The sequence below is a fragment of the Ascaphus truei genome, chromosome 3, assembly GCF_040206685.1.
Source record: "Ascaphus truei isolate aAscTru1 chromosome 3, aAscTru1.hap1, whole genome shotgun sequence".
NCBI classification, from domain to species: Eukaryota; Metazoa; Chordata; class Amphibia; order Anura; family Ascaphidae; genus Ascaphus; species Ascaphus truei.
In genome coordinates, this window is record NC_134485.1 from 69,575,005 (window position 1) to 69,593,580 (window position 18,576).

At 38.1% G+C, this 18,576-nt stretch overlaps 1 protein-coding gene across 1 annotated transcript in view; it reads right to left on the minus strand.

Annotated features, from left to right (window-relative positions):
* The window catches only part of IL1RAPL1 (interleukin 1 receptor accessory protein like 1), a 1,561,353-nt gene that overhangs the window by 1,326,562 nt on the left and 216,215 nt on the right, over positions 1-18,576 (minus strand). Inside the window, exon 2 of the mRNA XM_075594263.1 lies at positions 8,219-8,324. Coding sequence (XP_075450378.1) covers positions 8,219-8,300 — 82 coding nt within the window. The 5' untranslated portion in view covers positions 8,301-8,324. The remainder of the gene's footprint in view (positions 1-8,218; positions 8,325-18,576) is intronic.

The following is an 18,576-nucleotide window of genomic DNA, read 5'->3' on the forward strand; positions in this document are numbered from 1 at the left end:
GTAAGCTTGTTGACTTATTAACTTATTTATTAGTTTATTATCTTGATCCTGGGCTCACTCAGGTTCTGCAGTCTCGCGTCTGTTCTTTCGTGACTTCTATTTCTATTCCTATTCCTCTCCCAGATCTAAGCTCCATGCCTCGTCTTGTCTAAGCTCTTCTTATTCCCTCTTGGGGTGTCCAGCTTTGGGCTATTTAGGTTCCTTAACAGGGGCCCCAGGTCTTATAGAATTTTTTAGTTGAGTGCCTAAGGACGGCGGAGAGCCTATCCATCAGCATCACTTCCCCTATTCTCCGCTCAACCTCTGTTCTGGAAGGATGAAATGGGTTCTTCCAGGTCGCTGCTATTGCGCACCTGGCGGCAGTCCGAATGTGTGAGATCAGGCACCTGATCGGGTAGTTTTCTTCCTCTATTGGTTTGGCCGCAAGGTATACCAGGGGATCCAGGGGTATTGCATGACTAATTGTCTCCTCAATGATTCCCTGGATCATCTCCCAATATGTCTGGACTTCCGCGCAATCCCACCAAATATGGGCCATATCGGCCGCCCATCAGCATTGGTCAGAGGAGTCTGGGAAGATTTGCTTTAGTTTTACTGGGGTGAGATAACATTGGTAAATTTTGTATATATTTTCTATGCTGACCGTGCACATGGATGTTTTGGCCGCATTATCCCAAATATACTCCCAGTCTTCTCTGTCAATTTCTACCCCTAAGTCTCTGGCCCATTTGGCCATGTAATTATGGTCCAGGGCATTCCCTGTTGATTTGATCCCTGCGTAAATCCTCATTATTAACCCTTTCTTGTATTCCTGTAAAGAATTGGGAAAAACCAAAACGCAAGTGATCATAATACAAGCCGTATAGTTGAGGTCCGCATAGACCGCACGAATCACCGCTCCTTCATGACATCAACTCCGTGACATCCTACTCTGCCAACATATGTTTCGTGTGATTAACATACTTCATCAGGGGGAGGAGTCCTATGCGGACCTCAACTATACAGCTTGTATTATACTCACTTGCATTTGGGTTCACTGTAACCCCTTGTGTACACACAGCAATATATAGCAGGGCGTACCTTTGCCTCTTATTAGACAGGCTGCGCTTGTGTATTATTGCAATTTGATATAGCAACTACAGTGTGGCTTTAATCAATAGACCAGCTACGTTTATAGTGACTACACAATGTGGCAATATTGCTCCTTGATATACCAAGTTTTGGTGAATGTAATCAGAGCTAACCTGACATAGTCTAGATTATAATCTTGGGAGATATACCCATTCCAACGGTATAGACTTTGCAGGTTTTCCAGCTCTGATTCTTTTATACTTATAACTGAGCACCAGCAGGGTTTCAAGCGACTATACATCGTAGTAATTTGTTCCTTAGTACACCACATTTTTGGTCTAATTGAATCAGAGTTAACCCAGCATAGGTTGTGTTGCAGCCCTGGGAGACATACCTATTCTTACAGTGTAAGCTATGGGGTTTATCAAGCTCTGATTCAGGTACACTTGAACCAAGCCTGTTTGCATACACAGAGCTAATAATGGGTGAATACAAATCTGAGTGATTAGTCTGCATTTAGAGTACAAGAGTACTCCCACTACTATGAGATAGTGGTTATGGTATGACCGAATGGATCACAGGGGAAAAGAGTGTTTTTGCTATTAGTCCTAATATAGCTATCCAGAAGCTTTTCACTCTCTTTTCTCCATACAGTACCTTCTCCGTGGGATATTTTTTATCATTTTAACCATTTAGTGTGTAATTATTGATGTAATAAAACTTTTTTGTTTTGGTCGCTCTTATTAACCCTGTTTTGGATCTGGCTGTTGGACCACAGGAGGGCTATTTAGACTTTATGTTGTGACTTATGGCAATGAGTGCAAATAGTGGGGTTCTTTGAGCCCTTTCTTTGGGTTCTCTCTGTGTACTATATTTTACACCTCTCTTGCACCTGCCTTTTTAACTACACAGGACGCAAATATATAGGAGAGCAGTCTAATTCATCCAATGTGTATGATCACTGATTAGTAAGCAAATGAGTATGTATCTCCTTAATTTAACAACAGTATAACAAATGAAGTTACAAATGTATGCAAATTAAGAATTAAAGGCAATTGACCTATTCCGTTGCTACTCACTGCACACCGATACTAGGCGCTATTGGGCTACTGCCAAAAAATGTTGTGAAATGTTTTTCCAACCTTGCTCGTGTATATAATGGCCACTATAAACAGAATGAAAAAGTTGATCTGCGCTCAGAAAAAAATGTGATAAAGTGCTAAAGTATTATAACCAAACCTGTGCAAAGTGATTAACAGTGTATAAACTCAAACTTGAGTACTGTGTTAATTAAACAAGTAGATAATAAAACCTGTGTTGTATCGAGGTAGGTGCTGCCGTGCTCGTGGGATGGTTCCACAAACCGATAACTAATACAAGAACAAAAAGAGAAACAGCTCAAAAAACCTCATGTGTAGTATGTAAAAAAATGTTTATAAATTAAACGGGTGTGTATTGCACGTAAATCAATAAAAAGTATATATCAGCATGACATGTATAGGGACATGATACCACTACAGCAGACTGCAACTGTGTTGGATCACGTTGGTTCAGCCCGGCAAAACGATCGGATCCCTTCTCTCTCTCTGGCAGCAGTCACTGCAGTCCTTCCACTCGATTAAGTATAGTCCTCACTGTATAGTGAGTGTACTGATGCCGTGGATGTGAAGAGAAACTCCTTACTGATTCCGGTATCGGCTCTCCACGCACACACTGATGACGTCATCAGAAGGCTCCGTCGCGTCGCGTCTGCTTTGTTGATCTCTGTTGTTGGGAGGTTTCCTCCACCTGTTTTTAATATCAATAACTGTCTGCGCTTTTTTGCAGACTTCCCCCCCCCCCCCAAATCAACTGAATCTGCTCAGAAAATCTGTCAGAAAAAGGAGCTGGAAGGACAGCAGAGACTGCTGCCAGAGAGAGAGAAGGGATCCGATCATTTTGCCGGGCTGAACCAACGTGATCCAACACAGTTGCAGTCTGCTGTAGTGGTAACATGTCCCTATACATGTCATGCTGATATATACTTTTTATTGATGTACGTGCAATACCCACCCGTTTAATTTATAAACATTTTTTACATACTACACCATGAGGTTTTTTGCACTGTTTCTCTTTTTGTTCCACTATAAACAGGAAAGATAAGTAGAGATGGGTGGATATTTTTGGTGGATTTGGATCTGCAACGGATGGGCTGGTTCCTTTGGTCTGTGGAGTTCAGCGGATCAATCTCAAATAGGGCGATTCACATTTTGTGGATTTTTTCTTATTATTACCAATACACTCTGCGGATACCACAACCAGTCAAGGATTTGTAGAATCCAATCCGCAGATTCAGCAATAATTTGGATTCTACAAATCCGTCCACGTGTTATATCCAATGGCGTTTTTTGATGAATCCTCGTGGATTAAAATCGACCAAAACCGATTGTGGATTTTACACCGCAAAACGGATTTTTGATTGAAAATCCAAGAAAATCCAGGGAAATGGATTTGGGTGGATTCGCCCATCTCTAAAGATAAGACCATCTAACCTTCTGTATAATTAATTATAAAATAGATTATAATAACCATGTTTAAATTATTAATACATTAACACCTTAGGAAGCCAAGAGCTTAACATTTTGGACATACAGTACTTTATGGATTTTAGGCATTTAGTATTTTACTTATAGGGTCTTTATGTTGCAAGTTAAGCACATTGGTGCCTAAAGGCATTAATTTGCAATGCATTGGTAGTCTCAGGCATGAAAGGAGTTAAATCCTTTTTGCTATAGTGTTTTGGTAAAAGTCCTAATACATAACCCTGTAGTAGAAAAGTGTGATATCTCAAACTTTCGTCAGCTCCTCCCCACCCTCAATACACACACACACAATTGCATTGCTAGTGGTGAGTAACACCGATTTAAATGAGTTAATGCTTATTAATATCACTAGCGTTATTCAAAGCAGAGTTTGAATTTTTTGGTATATGTAAATGAGAATGAGTATTGCAGCCCATTTGTTAATTCAGAATTCTTAGTAGGGCAGAATTCCAAAGAAATCACTGCAACCCCAATATTTGTTAATGAAAGTTTATAACGTGGAAATATCGACTTTTAGTAAATCTAGACCATTATTTTTACTGAAGTTTCTTCACTTTTATAAATGCGGTACATTTTTTTGCTCGAATAGCTCTCCAGTTTCATTGCAGCAGGGACAATTAGATAAATTGACCCCTATGTTTACAATAGCACCTTAATATTGTATCTAATGAGAGTTCTGAGGTATAATAAAATACCCAATATTGCTTTGGAGAGAGGAGGAAAACGCAGAGCTGGAAATGTATAAGACAGAAAATACATTGTGAAATATAAAAAGCCTGGCTTCATCGGGAAATATTGTTATGATAGAATATTCAGACAGTGAATGAACCCTAAAAGATACTGGTGTTTGGCTCTGCAATAAAGATTTAGCAGTCTGGTAGGCACTACATGTCAGTACAAAAAGTCACTTCCCCTGCTCCAGTTGTAGTGTATGGCTGTAGCCTACATGCTATAATGTGTGCCTATTAAATGGAAACAAGTACTTTGAATTGGTGATGCATTATAATAGAAATGAAAGAAATGAAAGATTTGTGGGACTATCCTGGTTGTTCCTCTAGCTGTTGCAAGGTAGAACGGAAGAGAAGATAAATACCATAACTGGACTGAAGCAGGACAATATGGGAATGTATGAACCGCAACCAGCTTCCACATGGCTTTCTACCAATGGCCAGCAAGGGTGAAGGCGCTATGCAGCTTGTTGCAACTGGCAATGCAGTGTGTGAGTGTCTGATCTGCGTTACAATTCATATCTCATAGAGGATATATATATATATATATATAAATATATATATATATATATATATAGAGAGAGAGAGAGAGAGAGAGAGAGAGGAAGAGAGATTTTTCTGACGCAATTCTCCTGTTAAAGCAATGAATTAAATATTGCATGCATTAAAAAAATGGTGCACCTTGCGATTTGTTGCAATAAAGATGTGATGACTTTTGCATCAAATATCGCCTCAGTGTTGATGCGTTGTGTTAAAAGAATCGTAAAGTATGGCCCTGATCTCTGTCTCTGTCTCTCTCCAATAACAGCTCCAAAAAAAATGAATACCGGCATCAGAGTAAATATACAAAAAAAGTGGAGTTTCCAGCAGTCGAAGGAAAGAATGGGAAAAATAGAGGATACGCCAAATTGAATTTAATATAGAAAAAGTCTATACACAATGTACACTTAATGCAGAATGTACGTGAGGTATATATCGTGTAGACGAGAATAACAAATATGCACACTAAAAAGGTATAATTATATGGAATGCAACACGATGGAAGGGGGGGAAGACTGGGTAAGGGGAAGGAGGCGAGAGAAAGACAGGGAACACAGGGTACAAAGGAATAAGAGGGGCAATGTTTCAGGGGGATGAGCCCCTTCTTCAGGTCCATTCCCAAAGATCAATAAAATCAAAGGTACTTCCCTTAACCCCTATGGTAAAATCCCTCCCTAAGAGGTAGGATATTAGTGTAGTCCCTACTGGGTACACATACTAAACAAACACAAAAAAAGGGGGGCAGCCAAGTTCAGCACTATGAATAATTGATCATGGAAGTGAATAATTGTAAAATCTACCCACAGGGTCACAGTATTCATGCCACCAGAACACAACGCACTGGAGAAAATCACAGTTCCTTCTGAGAAATGTAGAATGTCACAATAGAGATCAATCTTTGGTAGTTCCAGTGAATACCCAATAGGAGTAACGTTACTTTTGGATGAAAGTTTCTTGCGTGATCATTATATCCATGGTAGTCAGCAATTGGAATCTGGTGTACAGCTGGAGACCGGGCACCAGAGTAGTTTCAAAAAGAAAATAAAGTGATTTTAATGATACATACATTGCAATAAACCTGAAGACTCGGTCCCCAAAAGTATCCCTGAAGAAGAACTGAAACGTCGGGTTACCTGTGGTGTATGTCTAGTTTAAATCCCTTTATTTTCTTTTTAAATTACTCTGGTGTTGTTATTCATTTCATTTTTGTAGGTGTTATTGTATCTTGAATTTTCTCTTTACTGTGCACAGAAATGTTTATCGAGGTTTATACTGAGGAGTGCAGCTAATTTTTTACATACATACATACACACATATGTATGTACATATATGTATGTACATACATACACATACATGACACCTCTAGCCATAACACGCATCCACACCTGGGGAAGGACCAGCACAGATAACATTCCAATAGACACTGTTGTTAAGTATACCTTTTGCTTGTTTCATTCATTGTAACATCGCCGGAAGAAGAGATCAGTGTATCTCGAAAGCTCGCACAAATAAAAGCATTTCGTTAGCCACAGAACGGTATCATCTATTTATTTTTTGATTATTGAAACTCGGCTAACACGGTACTGATACCGCTACATATATATATATGTATGTATATATGTATGTATATATATAAATATGTAAAGCATTTGGCACAATAAGAAAAAGAGTCCTTACAGAAAAAATCCTATTTGAGAGGTACTTGATATAGTACTGTATGTTGATAGATCAGATAATGTCTTGAACTTGTTGCATTAAGCAATTGAGAATGTCAGTGTAACCAGAACTTGGACAAAGATTGTACAAAAATGGAAAGTTATAGCAAACAATGTTGCTTTCAATTCATTGATACAAAATCGCATTGGAGTGTGTCTATGTATAATATGCTATGTGTTGCTGTGACATTTTTATATTTACATGGAATAAATGTGGTTTGACATTTGATAACCTACGCTGTGAAATTATCTATAATGACCCATATACAGTACACCTACTTTACCTATGTGAATTTGGTCTCAACAGATTTTTTTGTGCTACAAAACATTCAATCCTGTATTACAAAGATAAACAGTCATTGGATTTCTGATTTTCACACTCCTTAGTCAGACAGACATCCATAGAAACAAAAGCACAATTCAATATTGAATTTTTTTTTCCTGAAAAGCTTTTACTGTAAAAAGGTAATTGTTAATGTTACATTAGCCTGCAAATAAGCATGTTTCATTAAGCGAATATAAAATATTATGAGCCTAATCCATGTCTGGGCACCGAATAATATGATTGATCTTTACTCTGAGTCACTATGGGAGTTATTCATTAAAGTGCAGTATTTACTTCATTTAGTAAGATGGCTGATATTAAGTGATAATGACAACAATAGGCCAGTCATGTCTTACTTATTGGAAGTCTGTTTAAAACTGTGGCCTTTATTTGCAAGCCCCAAATGTCATTTATGTAGTCCTTAAAGGAGCAATCCAAGCAATATCTTACATGTGCTTTTTTAAATAAGTCAGTTCTGTAGTATTTGATAATAGTTACTACATTTAAAAAAAAAAAATTCTTAATGCCATTTTTAATGAGTTTCAATATACTGAGCCTCCTTTGATTTCTATAGCAGGGTATAGCCACCACCCCAGCAGTGCAAGAACTTTGTAACACTTTCCTGTTTGTGATCATTTGTGTTTCAAAATATTCACAGCAGTTTGAGATACAAACTGTAACAATAGATAATGTTACCTTAGTCATTTAAGGATACACTGTATCTGCTGAGTTACACTCACTGAAGGATCGATTGAAACTGAAAGGCAGCAATTTAGTAAACCCTGGGAAGCAGGATCTTTGCTGATTGATTATGGGGAACGAATAGATCCACAGTTGAGGTAAATCATTTTCAATACAGGTAATCAAAGGCTGTATGCTGTATATATGTAAACAAAACAATATATATATACAGTATATATATATATATATATATATATATTTTATTTTTTTTAATTACCACTTGGATTGCCTTTTCAACCTTCATAGATATAGTACTGCACTTTTAGGAATAATTCTCTAACCTTGAGTATTGTTTTTACCCATAGTGGGCCTTTATCCCAAATGATGTTTTAAAACTGTCCACAACAGCATGCCCATCAATACTATCGAATACTTATTTTCTTCCACTTTAACACAACACCAGATCGATCATCCTGTCAATAATAACCATTAGACATTTTCCTATTCACTTAAGCTGTTGTATACACAATTCCCACCACCAGCATGAGCTTCAAAAAAAGAATAAAAAGCACTTACCAGAACCTCTTTTAGTCACAACCTTCAAGCTCTGAGTCAGGGTAGCGTATAAGAGGATCAAATGTGGAATAGGAGCTTTCATCTTTCGGCTCTCAATAATCGTTCCCTAGGAAAAAAAAAAAATCATGACAATTCTGAAATCTTTTTATTTTTGGTAATATGCTAAGTAGTTTAGACATATACAAGGAAAAGTTATAACTTCTCACACTGTCTAACAGCAAAGTGGTTTCCAGAGCAAACGCCTTATATAGAATACAAAATGTAAGAGTAGTTTTTTATTACGCTTTACACACATTCTAGCTTAAATTATATAATGGAAAGTTCATCATCAGCAATCAATTGTAAACACTTAGAAACAGCTAAGCATTCGTGTGTGCACACAGAGGTGCAATATTTAGGGCAGACCTTCAATATGATATGGGCAGACCTACCACCATTATCATCCATTGTGACATATTGTGTCAACCTACAAACTTCTAAACGCCTAAAATATGTCATTGACAAATGTGACATTAGATAAGATTAGGCTGGATGCGGTGCAGAGTTTCCTATTATTTTGTTGTCGCTTTACTGTTAAATAAATGAGGTACCATTTTGCAGGGTCAAACCATTGATGCGTACCAGAGTACTGTACTTCAAAGGAACTAGAAGTAGAACTTTATCACTTGTCAAAATAATCATAGTAGGATCTGACAACACTTGAGCTACAGTATGAGGAATGGGTTCCTAAGAATTAAGCTTTCCTGACAGTCCTGCAGTATATTGCAGTGCAACAATATCTGGCAGAACAAAAAGCTTCAACTGTTAATGTTTGTTATTTTACAATGAAAGCAGCAATTCATAGTCGACCAAACAACTGATTTTTTTGCCAATTTCTCCCTTTACCCTCTATCCATCATCACTGTCCTACTAGCTATTCAAAATTCCCTTAATAGCATTTCTATCACAGATATTCATCCTACATAATGTGCAATCCCATAAGGTTTTCATCTATATACAATGCCAATATTTTATACTTGCCCTGTATTGCAGATATGGCATATACTGTATTTAATCCTTGTATTTTTAAGTTAAGAAAAGAGAATAAAAATAAAAACTGAAAAGCTTGATATGGTGTAATAAATACAAAATTAAACATGATATGTATGCCTTTGGCAATTATGATCATTCTGACAATGTTATACCAGCATGTGAAAATAGCTTCTGCTTCATTCAGGGACAGTGCATGAAATAGTTCACTTTCATCTTAAGAAAAGATCAACTGGAATATGATTCCCATTTCCTCCCAAAGGTAAAAATGGCAAAACATTTAAGGAAAGAAGTGGTAGCATTGAAAGGGAGACATTACAATCACTTCAATATGTGAAGAGATCTAATAGCATATTAAAAAGAGGTGTTATTATATAATATCAAGAAAAATGAGGGCATCTGAAACTCGACATTCCATAATACAGTACACCATATGTTTCAGTTGCTTGGCAAATAAAGCTATAAATATGATAATATTTCTCAGTGCTCAGGGTAATGGTTTCCTTTCTCAAGCAGGTAATTTAATAAATATAAATTGCAATACCTCCATAAATCAAATTTATCATCAAAGATGATTTATTTTATAATATTTCTGAGTGACCCCCACATATTTATTTTTACATGGATGGCAGGTATTTATAGTTGAACAAACCAACTGTCTTCCTTTTCCCTAATACTTTTTTTAGATTAATGGACAAGAGACGCCAGAAACATTGGCAGGCCCTGTTAAAACATATACTGTATTTGAGCTGCAATCAAGTAATAGCCTCAGCAATGTAATATTTTCACTACGACCAATGTTTGTTTCCCAATTAAGGAACTGCTGATTAAACGAAGGCACCATTTTAAGTGAAATATTAAAGGAACAAATAGCCTCATTTGAAGGGACATAATAAATTGGTTAAAAAAACAGCAATTCCATGAAGTCATAGGTACGTTATGGAACAGCTTTTAAAACATCAGATATGAATCTGTACTACAAAAACTCTAATGATGTTTAAAGCCTTTTTAATGTGAAAGTTTTTTTGTCAATTTAGAATCGAACAAATCGAATAGTACAAAGAATAATATTTTTAAATTTTATTTTATAACATTTGGTGAAATTTGCCAATGTTTGTCAATAATTTAGAGCAGGCGTGGCTAACCCCACTTTTCAAGGGACACCAACAGGTCAAGTTTTAAGGGTAGCTCTGCTTCACTAATTGAAGAAATGATTAAAAAAAACTGTGCAAGGCTATCCTTAAAACCTGACCTGTGGGTGGCCCTTGAGGACTGGAGTTGGCCATGCCTACTCTAGAGTGTTTGCCAATATTTGTCTAATTTTTTTCACCTTTGAGCCTTCGAGCAATCATTCATTCCAGTTAACACTTCAAAACATTATCCCCCCCCCCCACAGAAAACTGTGCGGCTACCATTGGAGGTAAAAATGGCAGCAGCTTTATTGACAAACAACACGTTATTAACCATATGGACACACATACACCCCCCCCACCCTGCCAGCATGTCCTTAAATGAATATTAGGACTCACAAAGGCAAGCTATGACCTACATCTGGCGGCACATGCAACTAACGAGCTGGTCCCTGCAACACCCAAAGACTCCCAAGAGTAAGCCACCAATACCCATCGCCCAGTAGCTAATGCTGCCCTTCACACTTAGACCCACTGTTAGGTGAAACATTATTCAAAGTTACAGCTGGCAGGGTATCATCATCAAAACATTCTACAGAGCGATGCCAATAAACAAAACTAAAATAAATATACCAAATTCCTCCTTTGTTTCATTTATTATTTGCATTTTCACTCTTTATACAGCTGTAGCTTATCTGTCTTCAGTGCCGCAGTCACCCGCAGTCATGTGATCTCGGTGGTCCCATCACCGGAGGATTCACGCTGCAGGGAGTTCCATTCGGAAAAATGGAACCTCCACAGCGCTACTGCAGCAAACACTGTCTCTGGTGCCGCCGGCTTTCACTTTTGCAGTAATTCAGTAACACCCTAGATTATCAGGCAGTTTTGTGTGCAATATTTAGGCAAAGTACTGGACTATACTTATTTCAGGTGTCAATAATTAGAGAGCCTATTTGGGTTGATTTTGCTTTGTAGTGATTGTACCTTGTAGGGATCACACATATTTCCCAACTATCAGGGAGGTTTTTATCTCAGGATTTAAGAAAAGTACCTCTGATCTCTTGGATCTTTGGGAACAGGCCTGAAGAAGGGGCTGACCCCCTGAAACATTGCCACCCACTTATTTCCCTGTACCCCTCTACCACAATATTAAATTTGATTTGGCTTATCCTTCCAATTTTTGTTGTTTCCTTTTTTGAGTGCTCAATTGTCTCAATTTATGAAAAGTAGAATTGGAAAATTAATATAAAGTATCTTATAAACTCGCATGAGTTATCACAGTAAACAAAGAAGCCACAATGTACATCCGATATGACAAATTATTTAATACATTTATATATTTTTTCTCATAAGTATAGGTCATTTAGTTCACTTTTTTGGCTGATCCTGTTTCCACGTCAAGGTACACCTTTGGATATAACCCACTATACCTGTGTAGTACATATTCTCCATACATAAAGTACTCTGAGGCCATATTTGTTTTACAAAATGTAAATAATTAAAAATAAATACACAAACCCTGCGCTATGCTCTACTATTTTACTGCACAGGGTTTGAGTATGAATTTCCTTTAGGCAAAGCCTTATTGCTCTGAAAAAGAATGCTGTGTAATAAATACTTTATTCACAATCAGTGCCAATAAGTACTGCAGCAGTGTGTAGAGTAGAGAAAAAGAGCAATGACGACGTTCAATTATTCAAAATCACTGTGAGTTTACACTCTAACCCAGCGGTGCGCAAAGTGGGGGGCGTGCCACCCAGGGGGGCGTGAGAATTTTCTGGGAGGCGTGGTGGCTACGGAGGTATCACGTTCTCCCCCAGGGCATTTAAATTAAATGCCAGGGGACCGCTCGAGGCCTCTGCAGCTTCTCCTACATGGTCTTTGGTGATGCGTCACATGACCCCACAGTGTAATTTGACGCCGTTGCCATGGCACCGTGATGGCACATAACCCGTGACGTTATTTGACGTCGGAGACGAGGAGGAGGGGGGTGCGAGCCAGGAGGTAAGCAGGCAGAGGGGCGCAGGTTAAAAACTTTTGCACATCCCTGGTCTAACCTATGCATAAAAGCAGAAATGTGCTATCTGCATTTCTAGCAAAATGGCCTCATGTAAGATAACATCACCACAGTGGATGATCCCCTACATACTGTACATTCTCTCAAACTGAGGCTCTATCTTATCTGTGTCCTTCCTCTGGGAAACAGGCAGGTGTGGAAAGCCGCTTCTTTTTTAATCTTTCTATCTTACCTATGACCATAGCAAGCAAACTTCACAGAAATCTGTTTTTTTTTTTTAAATTAATTTAATCATTATGGAATAATGACTTACACCCATTTCTATAATGTAATACAAGTTTCCATGCCATTTTTTACTTCCAGTTTAATTATAATTATTTTATTGTTTTTAAATGCATAGAAAGTGGTTCAATTCCAAAAGACACCTGCTGATAACGGAAAACACCTTATTGACCATTCACTTGCATGGGGCCATATAGTGTATAATTGCAGAGAACCATTTAGTAATATTCCCCACATTATCAAAGACGTATAACTTACCATTACCAATTCCCCAAAGCTCCAACCCTGTTACAAACAAGCGATCCACAATCTTAACAATATTAGAGTTTGCCTCATCGACTCTCTTGACACAAATTACAGATGTGGCATGTGTTATTGCACTAGCTTTTTTGCACGCTCCTCACAAACAGACAATGGAGACGCATTGTGTGTGTCTCGCTGCAATGCGCCTGTCGGGGCAATAATGGCTGTTAAATCTGTAATCCATAGCAATATTTTTTTTCATTCTCTTGAAATGTTTTTCACTTGGTGATTCTTCTCGAGGCCAAATGACAAGCCTCTGGTGCCATTCTCAAGCCATTTATTTTTTCAGCTTTTGCCTCTTGCGAGGATAATAAAATTGCTGCTCTCTTCATACTGCCATTGAACAAACTAATACTGACGTCATGATGACACTACAGAATCTTGGGACACATTTGCATGAATTGGTGTCAAATTTAATGTCACTGGAAAATGAAATAAAAAAAAAAAAAAACAAGGGAAAGAAATAGTAAAGGGATAACCTTCTGTAAACTTTTATAAGTAAAGAAGAGTCATAGGGGTAAATTCTGTAAGGTGTAATAGCGTAGATGACGTGCTATCAGATGAAAAGTCCCATTGACCTTAATGGGGCTTTTTCTGTGATAGCACATCACCTGTCTCATCACACCTTACAGAATAAGGGTCATAGGGGCCTATTCTAGTAGATTTGATTGCAACATTGAACGTGTTGGCATGTTCCTAGCTCACGGTATGCACTAAAGCAAACACATTTTCTATACCGTTTATTACAAAAAGTGATACAGTGCACTAGTTTGTATTTGCTTTACAAGTGAAATGAGCTGAACGTGCTATTTCCCTCCATCAGTCTGAGAGACGCTGCATCTCCCTGCACAGCTCTTACACGCAGTCGCGCTGTTTTAATTTGTATTTTTACTACATCGGATTGAAGCTGGGAGTTTCCAGAGCTGAATTGCATTCATTTCAGGTGCGGGGACCCTCTGCTTCCCAAAGTACATGCCTCCGTATTGGGTGCCGGTATCTCCTGCAAGTTTCAATGCCCCGTGTCACGTGACTGGTACATTTAAACTTGCAGGAGATACTGGCACCCCATACTGGAGCCTGTACCTCAGGAAACAGGGGGTCCCTGGACCTGAAATTCAAGCTTTTAAGTTTTGGAGACCCAGTGCATCTATTCTATGTAGTAAAAATAAACATTAAAACAGAGCTGCATTACATTAGTGGCTAACCGCTAAAGCAATGAAGGGGTTAACCACCAATACCAGTATTTTTTGGTGGTAGAGGGGGTGGGTGAAGGTTGTAGTTGCCCCAGGGTGGGTGATCAGGCAAACCTGGAGGGTTGCGGGAGGGGTTACTCTCTTTATTACCTTAGCGGTTACTACCGCTAAGCTAATGAATTGGTTAACCCTTCCTGCTTCCAAGTGCCAGTACGGGTTATTGCACCAGTTCTGGAGGTAAGTTCCATTGACTTGAATGGGAGTTAACCACAGGACAGGTGCAATAACCCATACCGGCGCTCGATGCATGTGCCCGATATACTTCTCCAAATTAGTGAATTTTTGGGTCATAAGTATATCACATAATATTTTCAATTTCTTTTTTTTATAGTCATATTTGTCTATAAAAATATAGTCATCCTAACAAATATAGTTATATTTGTTAGGAAGAATATATTGAAATGATTTGGGAGCAATTTAGGAAGCAGGCTGTATGCTGTACATAATTAAACAACTCATTAAATTGATAAACAGTTTTGTATTTTCAAGAAATGTAATAAACTTATTTGTCAAGTCTGATACATATTTTTTTTTAAAATGTCTTAGGTATATATATTAAATCTATCTGGAGAATTACAGATGTAGGAAAAAACAAAGAGAAAAGCAGAGCACTACATCCAGAGTATAAAGAAATTACAGAGATTGCGTTCATATGGTAGAAAAAATGCTGGTTTTAATGGATCATCGTGAAAAAGACAGACATAGGTACAGAGCCCACACCTACGCGTTTCAGGCTACATGCCCTTTATCAAGGTGAATAACATAATACTTACTAGAGTGTTTTAAATACCGAGTCTGCGCGCCGTAGTCACCAATCCCCTCCACTTCCTGGTGTGTCAAATTAATGGGGTATGTGACGTCGGCGAGCTTGAGTCGATATTCAAAGTAAAAAAACTTTATTTACAAACGAAATTAACAAATACATACTCTGGTAGTAAAATTACAAACAAGACTTAAAAACAAAACTATATTGACACAAATCAATAAAATTTTTAAAAGAAACTACAAAATATTCATAGATATTAAATAAATAAAAACATTTATGATACCCTTTTACATTAGATGTTTACCTAGACTGGACACCAGAGAGTGTTGAATTCGGATCTGCAGTGCTCAGTGGGATTTACCAGTTACTACATCTTTATTGGGACTTTCATTTGCACTTGCATTTTCCTTAAGCCATTGGAGGGGTTGTTTCCATTGAGGACGTTTATGCACTTATAAAGTCATTATCTTCAAGATCTGCCTAACTTTTTAGAGCACCACACAGTGTTTTTCTATCGAATTACAGATGTAGTCAGACTTACTGTCCCCAGAGCCGGGTGAAGAAAAGCAAAATGCTGTGGCTCCAGGGACAGAGCTGCACTTGCCTACAGGAGACCTGTTCTGCCAAATGGAATTCAACACAGAGAATTTCTCACTGCCGGGTAAGAATCTGAACCGCAGGTTCCCACAACATTGAGAACACTGAAGATGAATACACAATAACTGACTAAAATGATAGCAAGATATGCTGAAATAGAGGCTTCCTATTTACATACAGTGTACTGTATGTGTATTAAGTAACTTTCCTTTCTGATCCATCAAATTATGTTTATAATTTTTCGCTGATACATTATGGACAAAATTAACACAAAATATTGACTTTAAGACACATTTTCAAGATAGCTCTATACCCAGTTTGGGAATGTAACACAAAAGTCCTAAATAAATATGCTGGGAAGCCACTTCTCTGTGTCAGGGCAACATGTGAGCCATATTGAAATGAATATAGATTAGAAGCTTCCTTGACACAGAGAAGCAGCTTCCAAGCATGTTGAAATAGAGGCCAAATAAGATTAGCATAGGTTCCAAACCCACCAATATCCCAACTACAGTACCATTCTCAATGGTGTTTCCCATTGTAGCCTAGCCTCCGGCCACTACCCTTTCCTCTGGTCCCTAGTCCTGCTAGGGTCAGGCACTGGAGGGGGCAATTCCTCAGAAGGCCTTGTTTGCTATTGCAGCCTTTGATGCAGTAAGTGTATCCAAAGGCAGGCCTAGCAACAGCCATAGAGTGTCAGCCTAGGGAGGTACTGGCGGGGTCACATGCTGGATTGTGATGACCTGTCAGTATCAGACCTGCCATGGGGCAGGGTTACAAGCCCAAACCCAGGGTATATAAACTGTCTCTCTCCCCAAAGTGGGTGTGTCTCTTTCGTCCCCCTGTGGAGTGAGCAACAACTTTCCTGGCCCCACAAGGGGACACAGGAGGAGCACCATTCAGGAGGAAATTTGGATGGGCCTCAAGCCTTGAAGTGACCTTCTTAGGGGAAGCAAGAAAAGGGATGCACCTGCTGTAAGATCTTAACCAATGCAATAAATAACATGGAACCATATGCAAGTGTGATTCACTGTCTTGGGCTAAAGGAAGTTGTCAGTCTGGACCATCCTACCATCCCAGAGGATCCTCGCTGTCTGGAGGCACTGCAACCATGAACAAAAGCACCCTATAAACTTGTACTGATGATCTCCAAACCAATGCAGGGGTGCTCAGCCCTCCTGTTACCTCACATGTATGCACCATCTTATATCAAAGACACTAGTAGCAGACCAGATCTCACTTAGGGTGGGGGTAAAGGGGCTACACCATTATTAAATTAAATGTTTCTTAGACTACAGTATAAAACACATTGTATTTACACTTAGTTGAACATTTGTATAACTATTTAGCCATACAGAACTTGCAAAACATCTATTAATCTATTTGTTCTTAAAACCATGCAAATCAATTACTAGTTGTGTTTCTTCTTTACTTAAAAATGTATAATTTTTGACATGATATCCTTTTATAACGCAATGTATTTATGAGAGATTGTGTGTGTATCTCTGCAAAAATAGAATATGTCTTATTTGTGTGTGTTGGGTGTGAATAAATAACCAGGGAATCTTGAGATATTTCATGTTGGTTGGCATACAGAATTACTTCAGCTGCATTATTGACATTGGGTATGCATATAAATGATTCTAGTGCACTAGCAGAGACGATAACAGATTGTCAGCTTGGACATTATCACCTAAATATGCAGAGCAAATATGGTCGGAAAGATACAGCTTGTCACACAACAACCTGTCAAGTCTACACGTCCACAAGTCATCATCTTGAGATAATAATTCAGACTACCCATTATCCCTAAATAAGCACAACTGACCATGCTGATACCTGACATTGAGTCTATTATTATTATTTGTGGTAAATGTCACAGAAAGTTAAGCAACAAACAACATTACTATTTAAAGGCTTCCAATAAAAAAATATGTCTGAAATAATAATGACAAAATGAGAAAGTCATTTAACACAGATTTACAAAGAATGTCTGAGGGTCAGATTCTATTATATAGTACTTAAAATATCCTTGCACATCAGTCAATAGATATTAGCATAGTTTTTGGAGGGTAAATGTGAGCAAAAAAACAGTCTACTACAGAAAATAGAAATTAGTCAAGTCAACATTTTGTCAAAAGAGTAAAAATTGATCTCTTTAAGTTGGAACAGGGGCTGGCTGGCAATTTTTAGTCTGAGGGTCAAGCCCAACCAACTGGCCCAAGAATCAGGCGGCACAAACTCAATACACAAATGTGCACACACACCATACACATACAGTATGCATGCCATGCACTACACAATGAGAAAGCTCCATGCGCATACAAGAGCACAATAAACATGCAATATATATATATCTATCTATCTATATATATATATATATATAGATATATATATACACACACACAACAGAAAAGTATCCATAAAGCAAGCACACGGGTATACCAAGAACAGATATATATACTCAAATTTATTGATATGAGATAAAAGCAGGGGGAGAAATGTTAAAAAAAGGAGGGGGTCTCCAAACTGACAATTCTGATAAACATAGAAGCAAAAAATTAGGTGGAAGAGTAACACTAATGGCTATAATGGTAAACAGACATCATAGACTGTGTCATAGCATGAGATACATATATAATGCTGTAGGTGGAATGAACAGATGACAACCGAAATTTGATAAAGGTTGTACCCAAAAAATACCACATCAATGCCCAGCCAAAAGCACGCAATACACACAGTAGCACAGTGCTGCAGAAACTGTGTACTGGAAAATTGAGAAAAGGAATATGATTAACCTCATCCAAATGTAGCTATATAAGGCTCAGAGTAAACCATACGCTCTGGTGCGTCCTGAGCCAAGAAACCAAGCCAAAGCTACAAATGACTTTTTGAAGAATTTCTTCAGCCATCAGCTTTTTCCGGCCGCAGAGAGCTGGTACCTTTAATCCTTGCACATCTATCCAGTTGAGGCCAGTCCC